The 26,660-nt window shown below is 52.3% G+C and overlaps 3 protein-coding genes across 5 annotated transcripts; all 3 read right to left on the minus strand.

Annotated features, from left to right (window-relative positions):
• Window positions 1–211: 211 nt before the first annotated feature.
• WBP2 (WW domain binding protein 2) lies at window positions 212–8,037 on the minus strand. Of its 3 annotated transcripts, none has more exons than XM_014889150.2 (8): window positions 7,876–8,037; window positions 6,146–6,254; window positions 5,467–5,602; window positions 3,824–3,916; window positions 3,492–3,608; window positions 3,157–3,279; window positions 1,978–2,054; window positions 212–1,808 (listed from the first exon to the last, which is right to left on the minus strand). In XM_014889150.2, the coding sequence occupies exons 2-8, from the start codon at window positions 6,245–6,247 to the stop codon at window positions 1,755–1,757; spliced, it is 702 nt and encodes a 233-aa protein (XP_014744636.1). In that variant the 5' UTR covers window positions 6,248–6,254; window positions 7,876–8,037; the 3' UTR covers window positions 212–1,754. The 3 variants fall into 3 exon arrangements, with proteins under 3 accessions (XP_014744636.1, XP_014744630.1, XP_088032615.1); XM_014889144.2 differs by having other exon boundaries at window positions 7,881–8,036; XM_088176489.1 differs by lacking the exon at window positions 7,876–8,037 and adding an exon at window positions 7,129–7,238.
• A 1,522-nt stretch (window positions 8,038–9,559) lies between these two features.
• TRIM47 (tripartite motif containing 47) lies at window positions 9,560–20,385 on the minus strand. Its single transcript, XM_014889126.2, has 6 exons — window positions 18,517–20,385; window positions 16,726–16,821; window positions 15,974–16,204; window positions 15,212–15,407; window positions 14,459–14,533; window positions 9,560–13,348 (listed from the first exon to the last, which is right to left on the minus strand). The coding sequence occupies exons 1-6, from the start codon at window positions 19,222–19,224 to the stop codon at window positions 12,723–12,725; spliced, it is 1,932 nt and encodes a 643-aa protein (XP_014744612.2). The 5' UTR covers window positions 19,225–20,385; the 3' UTR covers window positions 9,560–12,722.
• Window positions 20,386–20,538: 153 nt separating this feature from the next.
• On the minus strand, window positions 20,539–26,622 carry TRIM65 (tripartite motif containing 65). Its single transcript, XM_088176490.1, has 6 exons — window positions 24,511–26,622; window positions 23,825–23,920; window positions 23,523–23,753; window positions 23,082–23,253; window positions 22,713–22,793; window positions 20,539–21,622 (listed from the first exon to the last, which is right to left on the minus strand). The coding sequence occupies exons 1-6, from the start codon at window positions 24,946–24,948 to the stop codon at window positions 21,093–21,095; spliced, it is 1,548 nt and encodes a 515-aa protein (XP_088032616.1). The 5' UTR covers window positions 24,949–26,622; the 3' UTR covers window positions 20,539–21,092.
• Window positions 26,623–26,660: the final 38 nt, after the last annotated feature.

Here is a 26,660-nt window from a genome sequence, read left to right on the forward strand (position 1 = left end):
GCTGTACAGCAGCATCCAACAGGAACTGTGAAATGGGAGTTTGCTGAAACATTTTAACATCTTATTCTCATTCATAAAGTCACACAAGAGAAATCAAGCAATTGATGTCACCAGTGAAGAGCCAAGTGATTTTGCTTCCAATTCCTTCTCTCTGCATCCAAAGCTACCAACTCACCAGAAGTTTGCCTACTCACACACACAAACACCCCAATTTTTGAGCTGATTTCTCTTTACTTCACAGTCTTGGCAAAACAAATCTGCATTCAAAAGTCATTTCACATTAATATATTAATCAAATGCTTTCAAAATAAATATTTTTTTTAAATAACCATTTCTTTACATCACCGCAGTAGCAATTCTAGAAAAGTCAGTGCACAAACAGTAGCAATTTCATTAATCAGCTGAACTCAAAGAAAAAAGAAAACAAGAGGTGGACCTTTTTTCTCTCGAGCAGGCTGCATGCAGCAAATCTCAGCAGTTCCCTAGCACAGGATCTTCTGTCACACTTTGCAGGGAAGGATTTTCTCTCTTAGCTGTCAGAAGTCAGTGAAGTGTGACTTGTGCAAAGCTTTGTACAACACAAAAAGTTTCCCAGCCCAGATTCTGATCAGTCCTGCAGAGGTTCTGCACTGGAGTTGTTGCTAAAGAGACCAAGGAATCAATGCTATGAGGAGTCCACGTTTGGGTGACTGGGAATTCACAGCTGGACCAGGAACACAAACAGCAATAAACAATATTTTGTACCTTACAGCTTATTCCAATGTTTTGCATATTCTCTCAAGTGCTTCCAGGGCAGAAGTAAAGCAGCTGCTTTCTGCCCATCAACTGTTAATTCACCAAGAAAATCACAGCAGGAAGATGCTTCACTGGCCAAAAAGTGTAACTTGTGTTACCACAAAGGAAAAACAAAAGTGCATTACAGACTATGAGGAGAATGTTCAGGACTTAGTAAACTCACATATCTAACTGGAAAATAGAGATTGCAGAAAGATTAGTGTTCCCATGGGATCTAAACTGGTCAGATACTACTGGAGAGCCCTGTGAAGAGCAGCATGTCTGAGGAAGGGAAGTTGGTCAGCATTGTCATACATGGAGAGCAGCAGGGAAATTGGAAGGGCTACGAGATTATTTGCTATGATTGTCAGGAATGACTTAGATTAAAAAAAAAAAAGATTAAAAAAAAGAAACCCAAGGAAGTTGAATATGCATCTGAAAAATGTCACAGGGTATTTCCTTTGAGATCCCAAAGATTGCCTTTTAAGTCCTTTCTCAAGAACAAAGAGTTGGATATGACACTCCGGATTAAAAAGAATAACCAGAGGTATTCCTGTGTCCAGAGGTGCTCTTGGATGCACACTAAGGTAAATTCAAGACACCTCCCACCCCCAAGAGCCTTGTTTCCATGTCATGATCATGTTAACTTAGAGCAGATGCTGACTCTAAAGAGGTATAATTTAAGTATCAAAAGAAACAGAGCTAAGGGAAGCAGTCACAGGTGAAGAGAACCCCCAGGTGTAGCGATGCTGTGCACGGGGAGGAGGGAATGCTGCAGGACAGCAAACCCTCAGAGCTCCACGGGTGATCCAGGCTGCCAAAATCCCTCCCCTTGCTCTGCACAGACCTACTCCTAGAGCCTCTGAAAGCAGTGTGCCTTGGGGGAAGGCTCTACTCCTCAGTGCTATGGACAGTGCCCCAGAATTCTGCCAAAACGGAAAAAAAGAAAGCAATGGGTCGTGGAGAAGTTCTGTGTCAGCTTATTGGTTTTTCTTGTCCTCTGGTGGGAAGTATGGAGGAGGGGGTGGCTGGTCCTGCAATAAAGATGACAAAAGGACATCAGTGCATGGCTAAGAATAAACTCAAAGCCCCCAAAAAACCCAAGACACCAACATCAGTTCAGACCAACTTTGCTGTGCCACTAAGAGAAGATGTGCACACACACCTGGGCTCCCCTGCAAGCCCAGAGCAGCAGGGACTCACCGTGGGCATGTAGACATTGTGGGGGTTGCCTGGGCTGTAGTAAGCACTGGCAGCAGCTTCAGCAGCCTTGGCTTCAGCTGTCACAGGGACAGAAGTGACAGGTTAGGAACACACAGAGAACTCTGACAATAAAACAAGAACTCCTGGCCATCAAGAGTTACTAACAGAGCACCCTGTGACTGGTGCTCAAGTTGCAGAATAACAACAAACACAATTGAGCGTTATCTCTTCCAGTTACCACAGAATTGTCAATTCCCAGTGAAACAGAAGAACACTGAGTTTGGAAATGTCACCTGGGACTTGCATGTCAGGCATAAATAAATGCTTGCTGCTGCATTGCCTAAATACAGACAATACCCTTTACAAAGAGGCAGAGAACAAACCATCCTTCCTGGGACTGAAATCAAGAAGCAAAACAAAAATCAGCACAAGTTTACAGCAGCTCAGGGGATCAGTGTATTAAAAATGGGAATTTATGAGGATAATCCAGGTCCTCCATTTCTGCAGAACACAAAAATCTTGTACAGCCCTCTGGAGCAGTGCCACTTTCCAAATAATGGTTCAAAGATGAATGGTTATTTATTCAAATCGAAGAGGAGAGTTAAATCCTTATCCAAAACAATATTCTTTTCTGCAAGAGATCTATGGCTGTGCCCAACCACAATAGCTCTTTTTTCATTTTAATAAATCCCAAATGAGTGAAAAATGAGGCTGATATTTCCCTGGCTTCTTTCTATCATCGCTTCCCCTGTTCCATATTGTTTCATCAAAAATAATCACATTAAGAGTGAAATAGGGGAAGGGGAAGCAAATATCAGCAAAGCCACAGCTGTGAACTAAAATGGACCACAAACACATTTCACCATCAGTTTCCTTGTATTCATCCATTAGGGCAAGATTACCACCACAGGAGAATCACAAACTGTATTTTTTTTGTCAAAAGAAGAATAAATCCATGTGTAAAATGCCCATTAATGGTGTCTACCCTGGAGGGAAAAAGGCTGGAGTCCAGACTGAGCTACATATACAAGGCTGGAGATTAGGGAAGCTCCCTAATCCCCTTTCTAAACAAATTTCAACTTCTAAGTGGAGCTTCAAAGTTCCCCAAAAGACAAGAAAAAAACGGTTTCATTCCTAAGAAAACTGTTGTGAATTCATCCACCTGGACACGCCCCTTACCTGCAGGAGTGGAGGGCAGGTCAGGGCCACTGACAGGGGGTTCCATGGGCCCTGGGTATGGTGGGGGTGGAAGCTGCATGTAGCCCATGTTTCCATCTGCTGCAGGAGGACCAGGATAAAAATCTGTCAGGAAAGGAGATCACACAGCAAGAGAATTAACTCCTCTGGGTGGAGTTATCAACCAAAAGAAGCCAAGGCAAACATAACTGAACCCAGGAACAAAAGCTACACAAGTCATTACTAAAATACTGTCTAAAATCCGTGTTTCTTGCCTTTTTTACCTATTTTAATTTTTACTCACTGGAATAATCTCCAGCTGCACTTCCCAAGCTTACCTGGAGGAGGAGGTGGGTATGGATAGCCCCCATTAGCTGCAGGTGGTGCAAAAGCATAGGATCCATTTGGCATGTAGGAATAGCCATAAGCTCCACTGGGTATTTCACCTCTGGAGACTGGAAAAACAAAGACAAGACCACATCAGAACATCAAGCCTGCCACAAATGCAGGCCAAGAACTCCAACAAACTTAGAGAGTTCCTTAGCAGGAAAACAAGTGTAATCCCAATAAACCTGCTCGTTGGATGTGAAAAAAGTATTTTTTAAAGCAAGCTTCAGGCAAGGGCTCCTGAAACCACAGAACTCTGGCAGACACCCCCAAACTTCCATACCTTGTGATGCCACCTGCAGCATCCGCTGCCCAAATTCAATTGCACCCCCAGCTGAAAAGCTCATCTTGAATGTGGCAGATCCTTCCCAGCCACCTGAGGGAGAAGAGACAGCACTAAGGAGCAAGAAGAAGCCATTTCCATGCAATTTAGGTTACATGCTGCATCTACAGAGGCCCTGGTTATAATTCTTTAAAGAGCTTATCCCTAAAATCCAAATTTAAAAAAAATAAAAAGCTGAGGAAGTGGCAGAATTATGGTATCATCAGAAAAATTCACACTGGGGAACTGTCAGGTCACGAGACACCTGAAGCAGAAATATCCATGAGGGAAAGCTTCCAAAGCTTTCTGGAGTTGTGGCTGTTGCTACAGTAGCTGTCACAGGCCAAGCTATCAGGAGTGCTGGATTTGCTCTTGCTTTGGATAAGATTAGTGCAGAAGACAGGGATTTTGTTAATTCCATTTGCTAAAAAGCCTTTGCAACTACACCTAACTGTCAGCTCCAAATTAGTTTGGGAGTCTGAGGGCCCAACAAAGCAAAGAGCTTAATGAAAAACATAGTCCACATAAATCGATTAGAGCCCATGGAAGATATTTCAAGTCAGGATAAAAATTAATTAAAAAACAAATAAATTAGTGACATCTCACATTACAGTATAAAAAAGAAAAACATGCACAGTCCAGAGTCCCAAGAAAGCATCAAAGCAGAAGCTGTGCTGAAGCAAAAACAAGTAGATTAAAGAGCCTTTTAAGCTAAACCAGACTCTCATGGCTGTTAAGACAACATCATCATTAAAAGAGATGGCCTCTGGGGAAAATTCACAAAGATTCAGCTAAAGCCTTTTTCCTTTCACACATTTGAGTTTGTAGTTAATCTCATGCTGGATGGTCCCACTCAGCTCCCATGCAGAAGCTACAATGCTGATTTCAGAACTCCACCTGAAGGCTCTTACACCCTGTGCTGTGATTTCTGTGCCACAACTACTAGACTGAATCAAGCTGAGGATGAAAGTTTGCTGAACTCTGTGCCTTTGGTAAAAAAAAACCCAAAAACAGTCAAAACCAAAATTATTCTTGAAAATGTCTGCCACAGCCTTCTAATTGAGTTTCATGTGAAACATCTCCTTAAATTTATTGATTTCAAGACAGTCCATTCCCTTCCAAGTGCCATTTTCACTGCCAGGATGCACAGTAATAGCACACCTGTCTTGAACAGCATAAGGACCACAATGGAGAAAGTGCTCTGGGCATCTGCACCTGAACCCAAACACAGCCAGAAAGGATCTGAGTTTTTGGCACAGGAGAACTTGGATGCAGGTGGGATAGGTGATCCCAAGTGACCAAAGCAAAATCACATCCTCATTCTTAGTGACTCCACTCTGATGTTTATTTGCTGGGATCATTTGTTTGATTGAGCTTTATATTTTGCAGAGGGCAGGAATGAGATGGGCTGCAGAGCACATCTGCTCATTGTCACTGAACAGGGAGTTGGTAAGGGGAATGTTTTTAGCTGCCAGTGAAAGAAACACATTTTCACAGGAGTGTGAAAACCCATTTGGGCAGTGTCAAGGGTTTGGTTAGCCAGGATTTTGCTATGCATTGAGCAGCTGAACTGAGACACAGAACATACACTATGTGATACCTACCTCCTGCCTCTGCTTTCACTGTGCCCTTGATGTAATTTGCTCCAAACACTGGCTGCTTAATCTCACAATCCTTCAACAAGTAAAAGGGCATCACAAATGACTGCATAGCATCCTTCCCCTTAGACACAAAGATAACCTGAAAAGAAAATAACATTACAAGACCTATTCAAAGCAAACAGGAAACACAGCCCTGATTTATTATATGAACAGTTTTCTCCATGGACTGAAACTCCCTCTCCCTCCCACATCACCAGTTCTGCAAGACAAAAGCTGCACACGACAGCCACAGAGGTAAACCAAATCCTCAAGGTACTAAAGCCTTCCAGGAAGTCCCTTGCTCAGGTAATGCTCCACCCAGCTTCCAGAGAACCTGCTGCTCCACACAGCTATGATTTAGTAGCTGTGCTGTTGCATTCAGCATTTCCAGACCGCTGTTAATTTCCAGTTTGAAGATGCCTGATGGACTAAACAGCTGCCTGTACAAGAACTAATCAGATTTATTATCTGCTGACAAAGAGCTGGGATATGCCATGAATTCATAATGCTTCCCAGAGGAAGAGGATGAGCCACACTTCAAGCAGGAGTAGATTATCCTGACTTTCATGCATTGAAAGGACATTTAAATACAGACTCCAGGACTGTTATCTCCTTAGACAAGATAAAACCTTTCACCACTTACCCGGTAGGGAGTCAGGAAAACACTCCCTTTCTTGGTCCCCTTGAAGGCCTCTGGCATCGGCTCCAGATCACTGAAGGTAATTTCTATATGGTCATAGGTCATCAGAACACTGCAAACAGTGACAGAAGAGACAGGCGTTACAGCTCAAGGCACAAGTGCAGCATGCACAGAAGTTTACTGACCTACCAAAACCACCTGTAACCTCAGAACTGATGGAGATGCCGAGCAGATAAAATGAGTTCTGGTTTGCCTTTTTTGTTGTTGCTGTTGTTAGCAGCAGCAACTGAAGTAGCACTGGCTGCTTGTTCTCTTCCCAGAGTGCTGACACAGCTCCTGCTGCTGTCTGAACACCCAGGCAGCAAACCCAGTCAATTGAGCTGATCGGAATCTCACGACTTTTTTGGTTTTTTCAAATAGTTTTGCATTTCTGCTGGATCAGTTCCCTAATTTGGTTGTCCCCAAGAAACATGACAGAGGAAGGACTGCAGGAAAAGAAGCTGCTCAGGCTGGCTTATGCAACACAGCTATTGAAGGTCTCACCACAGCTCAAGCACCTCTGACACAAAAATGTGATGCAGAGCAACTCCCATTCATTGCCACAAGACTTCATTAACTCGTGTTGCCAGCACTGATTCCTTAATTCTCAGTTACAAACTGATTAAAACCGTTATATGGGCACAGCAGGTAACTTGTATTGACATTACAGCACCTACATTAGGGCTCTAATCCCTAAAGCTGCAGAAATCTCCACCACCTCTATCTTTGGCAGCTGACGTGTTTCCATCCTCACTCATTCACCAGTAAATTACCAGTCCCTCCAGGAACATCTCGGGAAGGGCAGTGGGAGCAGCTCTGTTCAGGCTGCAGCATTTCAGCTGGATCAACCCAGGGACAGGCAGACCCTGAGGCAAGGCAGGCTGACAGCTGGGAACAGCAACACCTTCAGCTGCTGCAGTTCTCTCAGGTAATGCAAATATAAGTACCTGAGCTGAGCCTTTTAAGAAAGTGGAAGTGGACTTCCACATCCCAAGTGGAAGTCAGGCACAGAATTTCTACAGCAGTGTTTAAGTGGCCCTGTGGAAAGAAGCGCAGGAGGATGAAGCGCTCCTTTGTCCCCGAAGCAGATGACTGCCACGTCAGAACCACGCCGGCAGACAGCGGGTGCGGACAGCAAAGGGCACCAGACAGAGGCAGCTCTGTGCAGGCTTGCCGTTTCCATGGTTATATCCCAGCACCTTCTTCCAACACTGCTGCTCCCTCCCGCACACACAGAAAGGGGGCTGTGCTCCAGGAGCCCGGAAAACCACGGTGGGCAGCCTGGGAGCTGAGGCACCATGCAGGAGCGCTATCCCCGCGGGGCCAGGTATCACCTGGGCGGGAGCTGAGCTCTGCCAGCCCTTCCTGAGCCCGCGGGGGAGAGGCTGGGGACAGCAGCAGGCTGGATACTGAGGGAAGCGGTGCAGGGGGGCAAGGTCCGCGGCTGAAGCCCAGCAGAGCTCCCCCCTCACAGGCCCTGGGACAGGGGGATACGTAAGGCCTTAAGGAGATGAGGGGAAGACGAGCAACACCGGCACCGAGAGGGTTAAACCACCCCCTTTACCCGCCGCACCCCCCATGACCCACACAACCGCTCCCCCTGAGGGGGAAGGCAGGAGGAGGGCGGGAGGAGAAGGTAATTCGCCACTATCCCCCGGCTCCCGAGGCCGGAGGAGGGGAGAAGGGGATAGCACCTCACTTCTCGCTGTTGTTAACGATGACGCCGCCGCCCTCCGAGTGGTTCTTGTTAAGCGCCATCGCCGCCGCCTCCGCCTCCTCCTCCTCACAGCATCGAGCCCGCTCTGCGCCTGCGCGGGAAAAAGGCTGTTGCCGTCTATGGGACCGAGGGGCATGCTGGGAGTTGTGGTTCACCTCACCACACCTTAGCACGGTGCCATTTGCCCCGCGGTGTTTTCCGGGAGCTGTAGTCCGTCCATGCACGGTATTAACACTCTTCGCGTCAGCCGCGCGGTGCATGCTGGGAGTTGTAGGCCGGCCGCCATGCTACCCCCATTCCCAGCCTCAGGGCCTGGCACCCTGTCTCTCTATAATTGTGCTGTTTGGTAGAATAAAATGAAATTAATCCCGGATATCTGGCAGTTCTGTACATGAAATGAGGTTTAGCCCCTTAAACAGTGAAGATGCTTCATTTCCAACTATTTTTTAAATCTCCATTTGACGTGCATTTTCTGTTTCGCACACTTGCAAACAGATTTTTGATCCTGCTGCTTTCAGTGATGGAATCAAGCACATCCGAAAAATTACTCCTTTATATTGAAGTGTGTTAAACCAGAAGGACTAACCAGTTGCCTGTAAACAAACCAGGACCTTGTCTGTGTGTCCCTCTGTCAGGAATCTGGGAGTGAGAAAATAGCTGTGGCACCCTGCAGATCTGCAGGAAGGGTCTAAACTCTTGCCTCCAGCTGTGCAAGTAGGAGGAATTAAAGAAAAGTTAATGATTGCATAACTTAATTAAAAATAGGAACCCTGCAAAACTTGAAGGGCTCCCTCAGATCAATAACTGGCAGCTGTGTATCAATAATATACAAATAAGAGCATGTATTACCCTCTATTATATATTTTAGATGGATCTGAGCTATTCCCTGGATTTGCAGCCCAGTCCTGTCTGAGTGCCCGAGAACCAGATGCGGGTAGGGGGGGAAAGCAGAAAAACATAATGGAAAACAGATTTAAATAAAAGCAGTGACATAATCTGTATGGTTTCTTGGCAGGAAAAGAACAAGTTTGTGCTTTTCATATCCGCTTTTTCAATAAGCAGTAAGTTTCCCTTTTAAGAAACAGCCATAACAAACAGTTCTGATTCTTCTCCTATTAAAGTCAGGAGCAGAATTCACTCAGCTGCCACCGAAACGCCCAGATGGAGCATTGGCACCTCGCATGAACTAAGGCTCACCAAATAACATTTTTATCCTAACTCCAGTTGACAATTGGGATTAAGAAAAGCAGCCTTCACATTAAAAAAGATGCTGCTGTAATTGCCAGTGTGTGTGTGAAGCTGTAGACCTCCCCATCATACAGAAAACCTTGGAAATTTATACTCTAAAACTTGAAAACGCTAAGGAAAAAATACCTAATCTGATAATCTTTTTTATTTGTAAAATGAGGACAGACATAGAAGAGAGAACTGAGACAATTCATTGTTTTGAATTGCTCAGGGCTGACAATTATTATTGGATTTTAAGGTTCTTCCGCTCATTTTGCAATAAAAATGTGTATGTGGCAGAATTCCCTTGGACACACTTGGAAAATAAAATCTGTGTTATTTTATGCCAGATGTACAGGACACAGAAAAATAAACATGAGATAATGGGACCACTCAAATGGTTTGGTATTTAAAGGAAAGACAACCCAGGGCAATGACTGTATCATATTTAATGGACAAATCATAGTTTCTAATACCATTATATTATTCTGTTACAGTTTTTTCACACACTGTAAAACACCCTACAGTTACTGTATTTAAAAAATCCTAATTAAAAAGAGGAACATTCTGTGACAGCAGAAATAACCCAAGGGAACAAGGAAAGGTTGTTTAAATTGCCAAGTGCTATCAAACCATCTCAACTCATCTCACCCTGCGTTTAACCCTTTGTTTACAGCAAAATCAGGGATCCAGATCCAGGGAATGCAGTGCACATTCCCTGATCATTCCAGTTTACAGCCCGAATTACTGGCAGCACAGAGCAAACTCTGACCCAGCTCCCAAGGGGATTGCTCCTATTGTAAATCAGCCCTAACCAGGAGGGGTTTTAGCACTCCCAACCACGATAAAAGCAAGCAGTAGGAAAGAGAGGAGGGCTGGGCAGCACTTCCCAACTGCAGCATCCACAGGAAACCCCAGATGCTCCTCGTGGAGCTGCATCCACGAATCCACCCAAAGCAGTGGCACAACCACACACCATGCCCAGACACCCCAGCAGCCTCCTGAGCTGCTCCCATGGTGTGACAGGATGGAAAGAGAGGATCTCCGAGCCTGCCAAGCCCTGAAGGAGGTCAGAGGTTTGTGTCTGTGCATTGGGAAAGTGGAGAAGGGTGGGATGCATGGCTCCAGCCTGGGTTTCCCCTTGGAGCAATCAATCCGCCTACAGTGAAACGAAACAGGGCAAAGACCCAGATCTCTTCTGTTTACTCTGGCAAAGCTCCTCGCTGCAAACTGTGCGAGCTTAGCCTGAATAAATGAGATTTAGGGCGCTGATGTGGGCCCACATGGGAAATCTCTTCCTGCAGAGATAAAGGTTCCTTCCCTTCTTCATCCTCCCAGGACCATGCACGGGCTGTGGCACAGCTCCACCTTTCTCATTCCACCAGGAACTCCTGTGCACAGAGCAGAAGGAGTGCTCAGCTCTGCTCTGCTCTGCTCAGCTCAGCTCAGCTCAGCTCAGCCCAGCTCAGCTCAGCTCAGCCCAGCTCAGCTCAGCTCTGCTCTGCTCTGCTCTGTGTCACCGCTGACATCTCGTGCAAGGGCCGAGCTCTGCAGGGGCTGCTGGCGCCAGCCAAACAAAGAGGGTTTGGAGCTCAGGATGCAGGGAATGAATTCCCATCCGGACAGAAGTCTGGGCAGCATTCCCACCAGCCAGGAAAGGCCAAGATTGCAGCTAAAGATTTCACTCTGCAAGCCCTACTGTTCCTTTTCCCACTCGCAGCAGTTCAGGAGTCACCTCATGCAAGGGAGAGGAGGAGGAAAAGGAATTTGCAGACAGATTCCAGCAAGCCCCTTCCCAAACTGACTCACCAGCCTTGCCCTGGGGAAGGGTGGCTGCATTCAGACCCTTCATCCACTCAAATATCCTAATTTTCAGGGCACTAGTAGCTCTTTCTGCAAAAGCAGAAATTGGCAGTGCTGGCAAAGCAATGACAGTAAAGGAGCCCTTTAAGCCTCAGCATGTAAGCGTGGCTTTTCATGTAACTTTAAGTTCAAATCTCTCAGCTTTGTGCCTGCCTTTTATTCACGTTCACATTTTCCCCTTCACTTCACTTGAATATAGTACAATGATTTCCAGCTTATCCTTTGGGAAAAAAAAAATCTATATATCATATATTTGGCTAAATGGGCTCTTTATTATCCCTGCTGACAGTTGTTGCATCATCCCTGACTCACTTATGCCAGTGAAGAACCTGACCCTCTGTATTTTTTCTCCAGGTGTACATTACACAGCACCACGGTTCTGTAAAGCAAGCTTTGGGAGGTAGCAAAATAACCCCAGAAAAAATAAACTTGTGGAAAGGCAGACTGTGCTGAGACAGGGGCTGCTCTGTGCTGCCCTCACAGGCAGTATTTCTGTGTTTTCCTTCTGAAAAAGCTCCTTTAGTACATGTGAACTGGCAGTTTTGTCTCTCAGCCTCGAGTTTCCACCTCTCCTGAAGGGAACAGTGTTCCCTCTCGGCTTGAGGGTAGTTTTTGTTAGTTGTTACTTATTCCCAGAGTTTAAAGGGTCATTTAGTAGCTGACTGATGCTGCACCTTTATCGAGGCACTCACAGCTGTCCCTAGAACACTAAACCACACCATTTATCTCTGGGACATATTCACAGCACCTCTGTCACTTAAAAAATGTCTAAGCTAAAAGGCAGATTTTCAGCTCAAGTGTGCCCAGGGTTCTTGAAGAGTTGGTGGTTTAACAGTACTAAAATCCCCCAGAACAGCAGTGTCATCAAAAATATGGGGGAAAATTTGGCAGTAAAGCTTTGCTAAGAGTTACCAAAGAATGTATTTACTAAAAGCACATCTTCAAAACTTGTTTTGTGCTGTTCTCTTCCCCATCTCCAGGTGGGAACAGTGGTGCTGCAGGAGGTTTCTCCCTTTCCCAGCTGGGCAGAGATCCTTGCTTCACATTTGCAGCACTCAAGGGTGGGTAGGCCTGCAAGGAGAGGTGCTGCATCACCCCAGCATCACCCCAGCACCCAGGCAGGCTCCTCCACATCCCTTTCCCTGGAGCACCATCTCTCCCATGCCAGGGCACACTGGTGATGTGGCACCAGAGAAGTGACCACATCTGCCTTGGGGGTTCACCTGGTCCACACAGGGCTTGCTCCATCAAAGGCACTTCGTGAGGAACATGCAGAAGGTATTGATGAGGCGGCACTTTAAAAAGCATCAGCAATAAAGCCTGAGACAAGGCACAAAGCATCTGCACAAGCTGCTGGGGCAGAGTGAGCAGAGGTGAAGGAGAGGGACTGGGCAGGTGGCCAAGGCACAGTTCCAAATCCATGTGGCACTTCTGAGCAGCACACTTTACCAAGAAAGGTTGTTGCAGTCCCTGATGTCCAGAAAGGGAAGCTGAGGGGCAGGGAGCAGCACAGGGACTCGCCCAAGTTCCCTCAGTGGCAGAGCTGGCACTCGGATCCAGCCCCATCCTGGCCCCCAGCCCGGCCCAACAGGAGGCTTCATCCAGCCCTGGGTCCCCAACAGTGCAGAGAGGAGGGAGGGCTGCCACAGACACAGACAGGGCTACCAAAGAGAGGTGGCACTAATCTCCAGGAGAGACTTTTGTGGGTCTGTCCGTGCCCCTCTCCCTGGGCAGTCACCGGCGCTTCAGCACCGACACACAATCCCTCTTCAGCGGCCCGATCTGCAGGTGGGCATCCACACTCTCCAGGAAGAAGGCTGGCTTCAGCTTGCACGAGAAAAGAGAGGCAAACTGGCGGTTGATCTTGTTCTGGAACGGGTCAAGCTTCCCCTTGGCAGAAGGAGAGACCTTGAGCTGCTGCAGGCAGGTCATCTTGGAGTCCTTGACTCCGTAGAAGGTTAAAGCCTTTTCGGAATACTCCAGGAAGACACCAATGGTTTGGAAGAAGGGCTGCTGGATGGTGCACTCGAAGCCACCAAACCAGGCCACGTAGTTCTGGCCGTTCCACTGCAGGCAGCAGGACCTGTCGTTCCTGCCCAGCCGCCCGTGGTTGTAAGCTTCCCGCGGGTCGAAGTCCTCGGCGATGACCCCGATGCTCACCCAGCCGTCGATCAGCTCCACCTCCCAGTAGTAGTTGCCCCTGTTCATGAGGTTCAGACCCAGCACCTGCTCGCAGTTGATGAAGCGGGTGGGGCTCTCGGGGTAGGGGATGGGGCACAGCACCCGCTTGGCCCCCTTGGTGCCGAACAGCTGGATGAACTTGTCGGCTGTGTCGCTGTCCAGGTCGATGATGAAGGCAACTGTGTGGGGCAAGAGGAAGAAGTGAGCAGAGGGAAATGTGGGGAAATCCTCTCTGCCCAAGCCTCTGATGATGAATATGATCCTGGCTGACCTTTCCCTGCCGCTGTAAGGCTAAGGAAAGGTGAAAGACATAGCAAAACTTCTGCTTTCTGGAAGAAGTCTGTGTTGCTGTATCTTTTTGCCACTCCATAGCCTTACAGCGACATTTCCCATCACTCTGTCCACTTGCTTTTAATCCCATGGCAAATTTCAGTCATTGAGGATGAAATGCTAAAAGGGCTGACACTCCCATAAGTAGGATGAATACAGGGAACTGGGCAGAGGAGAGAACAGAGGGGCTGCTTGATGAGCTCAACCGTGATACCACACGTTGGAGAATCCACCTGAGAGAGTGGTGGTAAGAAAATCTCACATAAAAGCATATTTCAGGTAACCACAGATAAATGCAGTTGAGAGAGACCCCGAGAAGAGAGAAGAGCTAGGTATGCCACAGCTACAAACAGGCAGCCCCCAGCAAGAGGGGCCATGTGAGAACCACTGATGGATCCCAAACAGAGGGGATGCCCAAGGGAACAACCCTGGACATGGATCACTGTCAACTTCACTGCAGTCTGAACATGTCCCAGCCTGACCCCATAGCCCCTGTAAGGCTGGAGACACACAGGTGGGGTGTGGGAGCTCCAGCCCAGCCCTGGACCCTCCAGCCTCAGCCTCTCCTGCCTCACTCTGCTCCACTACTGTGTGATCCCTGTCATTCTGCTGCTGCAGACAACTCTTACCAGCCCAGAGTCCTGCAGCAAAAAAAGCAGATGCACAAACTCTGATCTAATTTAAAGAAGGTCCGATTTGCCAAGGGCTGGAAGGCAGCAGGAATTACACAGGACGCCTACAGCTCCCCTGGGGCAGCTGGGCCAGCAGAACCACAGACAAGGGAAAAAAACCATCACCTAACCAGGCTATGACTGTTGTCAGGAAAGCCAGGAGGCCTCCCTGTTAGCCAAGCAATATTTCCTCTGCTGGTGGCAGCGCTCCCACAGCCGCTGGATCAGCAGAGAGAGGAAAGGGAAGATGGGCCTTAGCAACAACCACAGCAAAAGTCCCCCACTTACATTTCAGGAAATAATCACGGCTCTCCAGGCAGGCAGGATTGTTTGACTTGTCTGGAAATCGGGATTCAGCCAATGCTGTGGAGACAGGGACAGAAGGATTTGCATCAGCAAAGGAACCAAACCACCAATAAGGGGGTACTGGAGCATTGTCCCCTGCCTCTGATGGCACCCAGCTGTCACAGCCCCAGCCAGCATCCCCACTCCCCCTGCACATCCCCAGTGGCTCACACAGCAAAGGACAGACACCTTTATAACCCCAGGGATGTGGGCAGGGGGGCAAGGAGCTGGCTGCATCTTCCATGGGCATCCAAGAAAATGAGAAAGGAGAGAGCTCAGGTTAAATGAGACAGCATGGGAGAGAGCTGCCACATCAGCTCTCTAACCTGGCATGTTTGGGAGCCCACAGCCTGCACTATGAGGAGGACTGTCTGTCCTGGGAAGAAGAGTCCCCTTTCACAGGAGGCCACTTTGGCCACTTGCCCCCTCCCACAGGGCCCTCCCTAACTCCCAGGCTGTTTGTTGCCTCTCCAGTCTCCCGTCTCCGTGGAAAATTTCATAAAACCTCAAAGAGGCGTAAGCCCAGACAAGGATTGTGCAACGTGCAGGGAGCCCGTGCTGAGCAGCTTCCAGGGCTGGCAGGACAGGGGCGAGCACTCACAGGGGCCATGGAGCCTGCAGCCACCCTCCACCCATGCAGGAAAGAGGGAAAGGGACAGGGAAACATCCAGGCAGAGCAGACAAGTGAACACAAACCTTCCTCCATCTCCTGGCAATTAAATCCATCAATTCCTTTCCCCTGCAAATGGTTCCACTGGTTTTTGCAGGCAGTGGACAGCACATCCTTCATGGTGCCCACGGCTTGGGTGCACTTGGTAAAGTTCAGCTCTTTCTGGAAACTCAAAGGTGGAGGGAGGTTTTCTTCCATGGCTACTTTCAAGGCCTGAAATTCCTGAGCCAAAAAAGACAGAGTTTCAGGAGGTTTCAAACAAGCCAAAGTTGTCTCTTGTTCCACAACCCCACCCGGCCCTGGAGGATTTGGGATCTGGCAGCTCTCAGGACTTGGCCCAAGGACAGCATAAGGGAGGAGAGCACTTTCACAGCCATGTGTTCCTGGCACCTTCTCCTCACTGCCTTTCAAACCCAGACTCAGATCATGCCCACCTCGCATGGAGCAGCATCTCCTCCCTAAAATGTCTCCTCTGGCCGGGCTGTCAGGGATGGGGGGGATGCTGGAGGAGGCAGTGGGGCACCCCAAACTCTCACTCTCCCCCACACCCAGGTACCCACTCTGGGCAGCACATCAGCTTCTCCCGAGTCACAGACAGGACAGATGTGGGGGAGACGGAGGGGAAAATCTTGGCTGCCTGGTCCCCCTGGGAGAAGGGAGGGGAGAGGACTGTGCCAACAGGAGTGAGACTGCAGCCTGCACATCCCAGGGCTGCTGGCCCCCAGCTCCATGGGAAATGGGACAAAACCCCAAAATACAACACTGTCAGCTCCTTCTTGCCATCCCACCTGGAGGAAGTAGATGGTGTCAGTGCTGGGGACATTCTCCAGGTTTTGCTTGCACTGTGCCAGCTTGGCTCGTCTCTCCTCCTTCCAGCGGAGATCAGCCTCAGCCTCCCCCAGCATGGAGCGCTCCCCATCCTCGATGAATCCCATCACCTCCTTCTGGAAGGTCGCCAGCACCTCAGAGGCCTCTGCAAAGAGCTTCTCGACCCTTTCCCTCTCCTTGGAGGCAGCACCCTGGCAGCAGGGAGAGAGGGGGCAGGTCCCACAGGTGAGGGTGAAGGACGGCCACCCTTGAGCCCTGCCCAGCACCCAGTTCTCAGCTCTGTGGAATCCCTCTGACACTCCATCACCCCCTTCACCCAAGAACTCAGATCACTTCACAGCACAACTGTCAAGGGACCTGGCTGGGCACTGCCACTTACTGCTGCACCACATTTTGTGTCCTCAAGCAGGAAAGTGATGTGTTTGCACAAGGGCCAAAGGGGACAACCCCCCATGAGCCTGGGAAGAGAAGGTGCACGAGCCAGAGGATGCCCTAGCCCTGTTCCTTCTTCCATATTAAAAACTAAACCAAGCAGAGATGCCATGAGTGTTAGCAGAGATGAGGAGAAAGAATCCTCAGGGATCCATTATTTCAGGGTGCTCCTGTGAGCACCATCTCTATACCCCATGCACCCCAAAATCTCACAGCCCCTTCTCCTCCACCCCCAGCCCAGCAGAGCTGCACGAACAGAGCAAAGCCATTGCAGAGTCACCTTAATGAGCTCCACCATCTTCTTGGCTTGGGTGATGGTGACTGCCAGCTCCTCCAGCTCATTCTCCACATCGCTGAGGAATTTGGCTTGTTGGGCCTGCAGACATAAAGGACAAATACTGAGCTTTACCCCCAGTCCCAGTGGAGCCACAGGGCATTCAGCTTCTCCCTAAGCTCAACCCACAGACTCTCTCTGACCGTGACCTCGTTACCAGACTTTGGGTGAAGGATACAAGGGGAACCATGAGTTGTTTGCCTGTTTTCCTTCCCTGCAACATCTAACATGCAAACTTCCCTTCTCACTCAGCTGGAAAGTGAAAGGGTCATGTCCAGCTCCACGTTCCCCACCCTGGTCCCAGCGGAAACCAAGCAAAGCAGGAATCTGAAAGCAAACCCATCACGCAATAATTGCAGCTAAGGGAGTGCTCTTAGCAAGTACCCAGGGCTGGGAAAAATCCACCTGGGTTTGGTGCAGAGGTTGAAAGGCTGGCTTGGAGCACTCAGAAACTCAGCAGAGTCCCCTGGAGGTTTCTGTTTAGGAGCAAAGCAAACCCAGCTCCGGAGCACGGGCTGCAAAGGAAGCACCTTCTGAACACGGCGTTTCCTGAGACGCTATTGTTGGCTCAGCCATTGCCCATCACGAGGACAGGTCCCTCGGGAGCCAGGAGGGCACTCCCCGGCCACAACAGCTCCCTGCTGATGCTCAGCCCCCTGGCCCTGCTCCCTGCAGTGCTTGTACCCAGGAGCAGGTACAGGTGCTTTCCCCGTGCATCCATCCCAGCCCGCAGCAGGAGGGCGGTGGCCCAGGGCAGTCACAGAGGCCGTGCAGGCGACATTGAGCAGCGCCTGCCGAGGTCTGACAGCTCCTCGGCGCTGGGATTACACCACTTTCTATTTTAAGGCACCCCATGACTAATAATGCCGATAAAAGGGTTTTCCTGCAATCCTAGCAGCCCATCAGGAGAGGGAGCTGGCTTGGGGCTGTTGTTTGGGGCAGGGCTCCTCCTTGGAAAAGGCAAACTTTCCCAAGGTCTCCAAATGCCTCACGGCCATGTGAGATGCCACCACACCGAGAGCCTCACAGGTTCCCCTGTGGGCCCCACTGAGCCCCCACACTTTCAAGGCTGCCCAGGAAGGGAGCACCACGTTGGGACTGGAGCCCCAGCTCTTGGGAAGGCTCGAGGGTGTGAGTTTAGGAGGTGACTCAGTCACATCTGGGAATGGGAGTGATGGAAAAACCCCCGCTGCCAAAACGGCAGGATACAAAAGGCTGGGGGAGCGGGAGCGGCGGGCGGGCCGGCTGCCAGCGCGGCCAGAAAAACCGCCTTGACTGAGCTGTGGGAACGAGCAGGAGCCGCGGGTGCCCCAGGACCGCGGGGGTGGCCGCTCTGGGGTGTCCCGGGAAGCCTCGCCCCAGCCCTACACCCACGGGATTGAGAGCTCGGCTCCGCAGCGGGAACACTCCCCACGGGATGCCTCGGCAGCGGCTCTGCCTCGATACCGGTCCCCGCCTGCCCATCCTGTCCCAAACCCAGGCGCTCCCCGATGGCGCAGCATCCTGTCCATATGTCGGGGTGGAATCCCCCGAGGGGATGAGAGTACAGCACCCCCTCCCTCCACATGGCATCCCACCAGTGCTGCACCTGCACACACCCCAGGTGGGGATCGGGCTCCCCGTGGGGACGCGGGTGCAGGATGAACCCCTCCGAGGGATGCCGCACCTCACAGCACCCAGACACCCCACACCTCATCCCACCCCGCAGCGCTCCGCGCCCCTCCCCGCCCCACGCACCTGCTTGTGCTCTCGCTCCTGCTCGAGGGGCACCACGTCGTGGGCGCGATGCTCGTGGGCTCGGCAGCGGGAGCAGACACAGCTCTGCTCCGTGCGGCAGAAGCCGTCCAGGGGCTGCAGGTGGCGGGGGCACAGCCCCTCCTCCAGCCGGCGCAGCGGGGCCACCAGCCGGTGTGCTCGGAAAGCCGGGGCGCGCCGGTGCGGCTCCAGGTGCGCCCCGCAGAAGGACGCCAGGCACACCAGGCACGACCGCTCCGCCGCCACGCGGGACCCGGGCGGGCACACATCGCACAGCACCACCGCTCCTTCCTCCCCCGCAGCATCCTCCTCTTCGGCTCCCGGGGCCATCGGGGACGCGGCGGCCGGGGACGACGGGGACGAGCCGCCGGTGGCGGCCGCCAGCAGCGGCAGGAGCTCGCACAGGGCGCGGTTCTTGCAGAGCCGCAGGCCCGCGGGGACGGGCTCCTGGCACAGCGGGCAGCGGGCGGCCCCGCCCGCCCCGCCGCCGTCGGGGGGGCCTGGCCGCTGGCGGAGCGCCTGCAAGCAGCCCTGGCAGAAGTTGTGTCCGCACGGCACCGTCACCGGGTCCCGCAGCACGTCCAGGCAGATGGGGCAGCCCAGGGGACCCTCGGGCAGCCCCGGAGCCGCCAGCGCCAGCCGCAACGCCGCGCCGGAGGACGGCGGGGCGCTCCCGGGCGCAGCATCCATCCCTAAACGCCCCGACCGGCCCCGGCCCCGGTCCCAGCCCCGGCGGAGGCGGGCGGCAGCCGCGCCCCGCCCGCCCGCTCCGCCTCCCCCCGACCGCAGCCGGGGCTCCGCTTCCCGCCGTGCCCGGGCGGCTGCTGCGTCCTCGGGGCGCTGACACACAGCATCAAGCCCAGGGTACCCGTCCTCCTGGGAAGAGTCTCACCCCAAATGAGATCTGCTCCCATCTGGTCCCTCTCCCCGGCATCTGCTTCCATCAGGGAGATCAGCCCCGGGGATGTCACCCTGCTGAGGATGTGCTGCCCCTCCTAAAGGAGCTGCCCCACTGGGATCTGGACTCTCCCCAGCGTTCTACTGCTCCCAAATCTCCCATCTGAGGAAGCCAGCCCATTCCAATCCCCCTCCCAAGGATCTGCTGCTCCCCTTGAACGTTCCTTCTGCCTTTAGGACCTGCTGCTACTCCACTGCTCCCCACCCTGGGGCCGCATGGAAGGTCCTGAGCCCCCAGTGCATGGGTGCAGGTGCTTTCCTGCCTCGTGTCCATGGACCTACATCAGCCCTTCCCATGGCCAAAAAGGGCTGCAGTGCCCATGTCCTGCCTCAGCCACTGTCCTCTTTTCCTCTGGAGTCTGTCAGGAGCTGGCAAGCACCAGAGTGGGATGGGAGATCCTGACATGCCTTTAGAGTGAAGATCTCTGCCTCATGAGATCTCTGGACCCCTTCTGTGCAGGATACACACACAATTTTTTGACCTGGATAAGTTCCCAAGTGCACACAGGCCCAAGGCCTCACCCAAAGATAGGGCTGGGAGGAGCAGGGAGGTGTTGAGAGAAGCAGGAAGCACAAGAAAAATAACATCTGTTCTTGAAGAAGGAGATTGATCCTTTTAAGTTTTTTGTCCCCAAAGAAAGAATGATATGATTCATTCCCCAGCACCTTTGAACCCAGTGCCCAGTTTCACCCCATTAATCCTCACCAGCACTCCCACAGGAGTCAGAGGAGACGTCGGACCTGCGGTTTCACTCTTGGAAAAACATCAATGAAAACTTTAGATTTTCTTCTGTGACAAATCAACCTTGGAGCAGAGCAGTAGGAAACCAGGTTTCCTTATCACAGTGCTACAGTAAATAAAGCACCTTCTGGCTCTGCTGCCAGCTGTCACTCCAAGGGTTGGTCATAGGCTCCATGGGGACACAGAGGGACAGGATGGGGCCCTGCAGGGATGGCTGTGAGAGAAGAGTACCCAGCTCCCCCCTACCCCCAGTGCTGCCAGTGCTGCTGGGTCCCACATCTCCCAACAGCAGCAAGGTCAAACCAGCAAGAAAATAGAGCTTTATTGGGAAAAGCAGCATTGTACAAAGAGCTGCAGTGTAGAACCCTGAGAAGTTGTTCTGCCAAGCCTGAGAACGGCAAGGGGAAACCAAGAAGGGGCTGGGGGGAGCAGGACCTGCCTGCATGTGAGACTGTGTGAGCACAGAGGTCCCTCCAAATTGTTTCAGAGCACCCTGTGGCAGAAGCACCTCCCTCTGGGATCCCCCTCATCCCAAACCTTCCCAAGTTTGGGAAGTTTGGCAAGGATAGAAGAAAGAGGAAAATGTCATTTTTTCACCCTCCTTATCCCTCCTTTCCTTGCTCTATCTGCAGGGACGGAGCATCCACAGTGAGCTCCAGCCCTGCCACGTGTGGCTAGTGATATTTGCATATGCAAATCAATCAGGTTAATTTACATATCTGTCCCCATCAGCTCTTGTTAAAACACTGCACTCCACACCTGAGCTCCCACTGTACCATGACAGCCTCAGCTGCAGCTGCACTATGGCACCAGCCTGGGACTTGCCAGCCTGGCTATGGCTCAGTGTGGTGGCTCTGGCTCAGTCCCTCTGGCACAGTGTCACCACTCTCCCCTCACACAGCCAGAACACAGGGTACAGGGGCTCAGTGAAGACCCCATGGAAGGAGTGGATGAGCTTTGTCCTCTCCCCGAGGCCGTAGAAGGAGAGCAGCCCCTTGCCATAATCCAGGCTGACCCCCAGGTTCTTATAGAGCTGCTCCTGGATTTTCTCAGCCTGGCCCTTGTGCCAGGCCAGGTAACAATCCTCCCGCACCTGCAGCCCCCACGAGCCCCCATCCAGCCCAATGTTGAACCTGTGGCCCTGCTGCTGCTTCCGGGGGAGTCCCCGGTAGGTGACCCCCAGGATGATGGAGTGGCTGGAGATCTTCACCTCCCAGTAGTGGTGGCCAGGGCCGTAGCTCTGTGTGCACAGCACCTGCCAGGGCTGGAAGCGAGGGCCCTGCTCCTGCCCACGGACAGCACCATGACCGTGCTTGGCTTTCCGGGCTCCTCTCGACAGCTCCAGGTACTTGTTGGCTGTCTCGGGATCGAAGGTCAGGTTGCGGTGGTCTGGGGAGAACAAGGGCATGGACGGGGCTGAAATGCTTCATCAGACCTTTGTGCCCCCCCAGCAGTCATGGGGTTTAAATTCTGTAGGGCTGGCACCCGAAATAGAAGGTGACGGGTTGTTAGGAGGAGGAGTAGGGAGGATGCAATACCTGCCCTAGAGGGAATGGAAAAGCCCAAAAATAGTTGTTGAGGCACTGAGACACAATGCTTTGCACAACCGAGCTCACAAGCAACAAATGGCCATTGTGACCACAGTGGCTCTGTGGCCATTTTGGCAGGGATGTGCTTGGTTTTAAAAGTGAAAAATACCAGCGTGGGTTGGGAGAAAGCCATGTGTTAAGTGAGCAAATATGGTATTGCAGGGAATTACTCTCCCCTGCACAGGTTGTGATAGCTCCTGACATGGGCATTCACTGGCCACCAGCACCCCATCTTCCTCCCCAACACCTGGGCCTGGCAGCTGGCTGGGCTCCTGCCTGCTGCCTATAAATAACAGGGAATTCCTATTAATAACCCTAAGAACGTTCTCTGGGACCTGATGGAGGGAATTCCTACAGGTCCCATAGGCAGTGATTGCCTCCTTGGCAAGAGTGACATGACCAACATGGCCTGAACATTACCCAGCCCTCTTCCCAACAGGGAGGAGATGGGAAGAGGAGCACAGAGGAATTTCCTAAAAGGAGGAGAGGGATGGGCCTGGGAAGGAAAGGGGACATGGAGGACTGTAGCTAGGAATGCTCAGGCCATATCCCTGGACAGAGAGCAACGACTGAAGGCAGGGCTCTGGATTGGGGCCATGCCATGCAGGGCAGTGACTGATCCAGTATCAGACAACCTCAGTTCTATGGGAAAGCAACTCCTGGCGCTGCTAATTCCCCTAATGAGTCCCTTCCCATCCCAGCCCATCCATCCTGTCCCTACACCATCCTTCTCTACATCTAGGGAGACACATTGGAAGAACCAGGGAAGGAGCCCTTGTCCCTGCAGCCACAACCACTCTCCTCCCGGGAAGGAGCTCGGCTTGGTGACATCTCTTCCTGCTGGGGACCCCAGTGAGGTGCTGTCCCTCCAGGGCCCCTGTGCTCCTTACCCTTCAGAAGCTCAGCTCGGAGCTGGCACATGGGGAGAGGGGCCACAGCCTTCACTGCCAGCTTCTGGGGATGCACTGAGCCTGTGAAGGATGAGAACAAGCATTTTGAGTAATGCTACCCAAAATTTTATTTCTTCCTGGCTTCATGGGAAGAAGAGAAGGAGGAACTCCACCATGGTTCAGCATTCCCTGCAAGGAGGGGCCACAGGGAGGGGCCAGCTCATCCCACTTCATCTGCTGAACAGTAAATGTGTGTCCCATCCCAAACCCCTGTGCCCAGCAGCTGTGTCCCCACCAGTGACACAGGCCAGGCTCATCCTGAGGATGATTTTGAGCCCTTCAAAGTACCCCTGAGAGCAGGAGGGTTACCTTGGCCAGCAGGGTCTGAGGCTTTGGGGGCCACAGAGCCAGGCAGGTCCTCCAGCAGGAGCCTGGAGATGCTGATGAGGATCTCAGAGATGGGCTTGATCACAGCAGTCACATCAAACTCTACAGGCACCAGTGCCTCTGGGCTCTCCAGGGGTGGGAGCAGGGGGAACTCCTGCAGACAGACACAAAGACACCATGCATCAGTCTGGGGAGGACTGTGCAAACCCATTTACACTCACCATGTTTCCTCAGTGGGCAACAGGGGCATCCCAGCATTGCCCACACAACTTTACAGGGACCCCAAAAACAGCTCTTCCCCATAGCCCCATCACATCCCTGAGCCAAACTGAGGATGCATTCCCAGTGGGAATGGGTTGAATACGATTCTGCTGTCATCAAAAGGGTGCAAGCAAACACAAGGATACAGTGCCAGAGTGGTACCTGGAGGAAGGTCCTGTGGTCAGGGCAGGCCAGCAGGCTCTGAGCCCTCTCCCTGTGCTTGTCAAGGACATCCAGGCGATCCTTACACAGGTTCCAGTTCTTTTCCACACGCTCCAGTGCTGCCCCCTGCTCTTGCTCAATCCTGGCCACTGTCTGACGCTGGAGATCCTCCAGAGCTGTCCTCAGGTGGGTGAATTTGCTCTGAATCCCATTTTTGAGCGCAGAGCAGTCCTGGGCAGGAAGAGCCATGAGAACCAGCATGCTCCCACCCACAGGCCAGCACAGGGAGGCTGCACTGTTACCTTGATGCTCAGTGTTTGCAGCTCCAGCTCCTTCATTGCCAGCTCAATCTTCTCTGATTCCTCCTGGGCTTTTTCCAGGGATTCTTTCAAAAAGGTCTGTGAAGGGAGGCACCAACATAGAATCATAATAGTTGAAAAGGACCTCCAAGATCATTGAGTTCAACCTATGACTGAACACCCCCAACTAGCCCAGAGCACTGAGTTTCATACCCAGTCATTTCTCCCAGTTGTGTCCAGTTGCACATCCTGTGTAACAGCCCAGTGCTGCTCATCCAGCCCCCAGGACCCTCTCAGTGCTGCAGGACAAGGCTAACAGGGAAGGAGGCAGCCTAGGAAGGGGACTCTGTGTCAGGATAACAAAGAAGTGATTTTTTGTGCTGCCTTTCACCCCTTTTTTAGCTGTTTCCTCTAGATCAGAGGGTAATAAACATGTATGGCACCATTCATCTCGTGCTGCTGGATTTTCCAGCTCGCTGCTGCTCCTGACAACACCTGGTTTCTCAGGGAGCAGCTGGGCACTGGTGGCATCTCCCTGGCCAGCCCCATGTCCAGCTGAGGCTGGCTGTGTGGCCCACAGAGGGACATCACATCCCTGCAGCAGGACACGGGGCAGCGGAGGTGGATGTCATGCGTGCCTGAGCTGTCACACCACCCCCATTCTCCATCGTCCCAGACCTGTCACCAACCTGTTTTTTGGCCCGTTCCTCCTCGAAGAGCACCCGCCGGTGGCGCTGACACTCCCGGACGGTGCAGATGCAGCAGATGCAGCGCCGCTCGTCCTCGCAGTACAGCTCCAGCGGGCGCCCGTGCTGCCGGCACAGCTCGCCGGGGGCCACCTCGCAGCGGCCCGTGGCCGAGCCCCGCGGGTCACCGTCCCGTGCCAGCTCCACCACGCTGTCCAGGATGACATTCTTCTCCAGCTCCGGGCACCGCCCGAAGCCCCTGCGGCACTCGGGGCAGGTGTAGCTCGGGGCGGTCCCCTGCTTTTGCTTGTCCCAGTGGTCGCTGATGCAGCGCTTGCAGAAGTTGTGGCCGCAGGGCAAGGTGACGGGCACCCGGAACAGCTCCAGGCAGATGGAGCACACCAGCTTCTCCTCCAACTTCTGCGAGATGGGTGATGCCATGCTGCCTGTGCCGGAGATCGGGGCGAGCTCGGGGAAATAGAAACTCAGGAGCGCAGAGAAGAAGAGGCGGTGACGCTGCGCCCAGAGGCGGGGCAGGGCTCCCGGCCAGACGCACTCCTAAAGTGACACCCGGTGGCTGTCCCTTCGTCACACCGGCTGTGCCACAGCGGAGACGAGATGACAAGGAGGGCTGGAGCTGTTCCCCCGGGGAGAGGGAGGGTTGTGAAGCGCAGTGGGACACTCCGGAGCGGATGGAACGCTGCAGTGACAGCGAAGGAGGCGGACAGCGATCAGAGCAATGTGTATTTCCATGAACACGTTTGCCAGACACACATCGAATGTGCAATTGGATTTTTCACTCCTTTATTGCCCTTTGAGAGAACTTCCAGGCATCCTCAGCTCTGCCAGGGCTGGATCCCTGAGCTGAGCATGGCAGTCTCCCCTGGCATAGAGATCTCTGTACAGAGCTCCTGCCAGGGAACCAGTACCCACTGCTGCTGCAGCCACATGTCACCTCCCTGTGCAGTGGCAAGGCTGTGACACACCAGCCAGCACCATGTTCTTCCCTTGCATCTTTTAAACCACAGCTCCTGCTGTTGGCCATGTCCCCATGCACACCCACCACACCTTTTCCTACGAACTTCCTTGCAACACCTGTGCACATCAGCACCCTGAAACACAACAAAGATGCCACCTGAGCCACCTGTCCCTGCTCAGGTGGCAGGTGGAGTCTCCTGCCCGGAGGCCAGTGTGGTGCCTGTGCACTGCAAACCTTCACCTCATTGTCACATAGTTCAGTTTCAGTTTTCCCAGCCCAAGCCTTATCTCTGCACCAGGCCCATGTGTTATCTTGCACACATTCCCAGGCTGCTGACACTGCTGGGACAGCCTTGTTTTTCAGCAGCTCTGCAGCCTCCTCTCATGAGCAACTTCCTTTTCACCTGCACAGGTGAGGGCAAGCAGAGAGGTCTCTGGTGGATCATCCAGAGCAGCTTCCATGCCACAGGCAGCTCAGAGCCACCCCCCTGACCACAGGAGAGGACTTGGGATATGTCACAACTCCCTGCATGTCCCAGCAAGCTTCAGCTCCAAAACATTGCTTTGGGTTGCATCTGTCAATTCTGACCAAATATTTAAAGCCCAGAGAGGTGTAACATGACCTGTGTGTCTGCCTGGAACCTGTGTCCCCACCATGGGCACCTTCCCAGTGCACTCACCCCAGGTTAAACCAGACCCCAGAACCCTTCAGGGTGGGAAGGGAATTCAGGAAGCTCTGGGATAACTGGTAACAGCCGTGAGCACAGGCAGCAGGGAGGCAATTCAGTCCAATCTCAGCTGTTTGTTGAAGGCTCCAATTTCCTGGTAGAAGGAACCTCAGAAAAAGTCACTGGGAACCAGAGCTGAGAAGAGGCAGCTGTACCAGCAGGAACATGTTGGTATTTGGGGTATATGTGAACAGGAGATGCACAGTGGAGCACAGCAGAAAGCAGAGGCTCTCCAAGGCTTGGGAACAGGACCAGCAGCAACAGCAGCTCTGGTTCTGCTGCACTTGCCCACATCAGGTACATCCTGTCCAGGCAGAGACAGGAAGGAGACTGAGGTCCACGTGCTTGGGTAGCTGAAGCCACCACCAGAAACACCAACCCCGTGCAGGCTTACCACCCGTGTAGCCACACTATTCCCAAACTACAACATCCAAGAAGGGAAGTGAC

Source organism: Sturnus vulgaris, chromosome 20 (assembly GCF_052056855.1).
Source record: "Sturnus vulgaris isolate bStuVul1 chromosome 20, bStuVul1.hap1, whole genome shotgun sequence".
Taxonomy (NCBI): Eukaryota; Metazoa; Chordata; class Aves; order Passeriformes; family Sturnidae; genus Sturnus; species Sturnus vulgaris.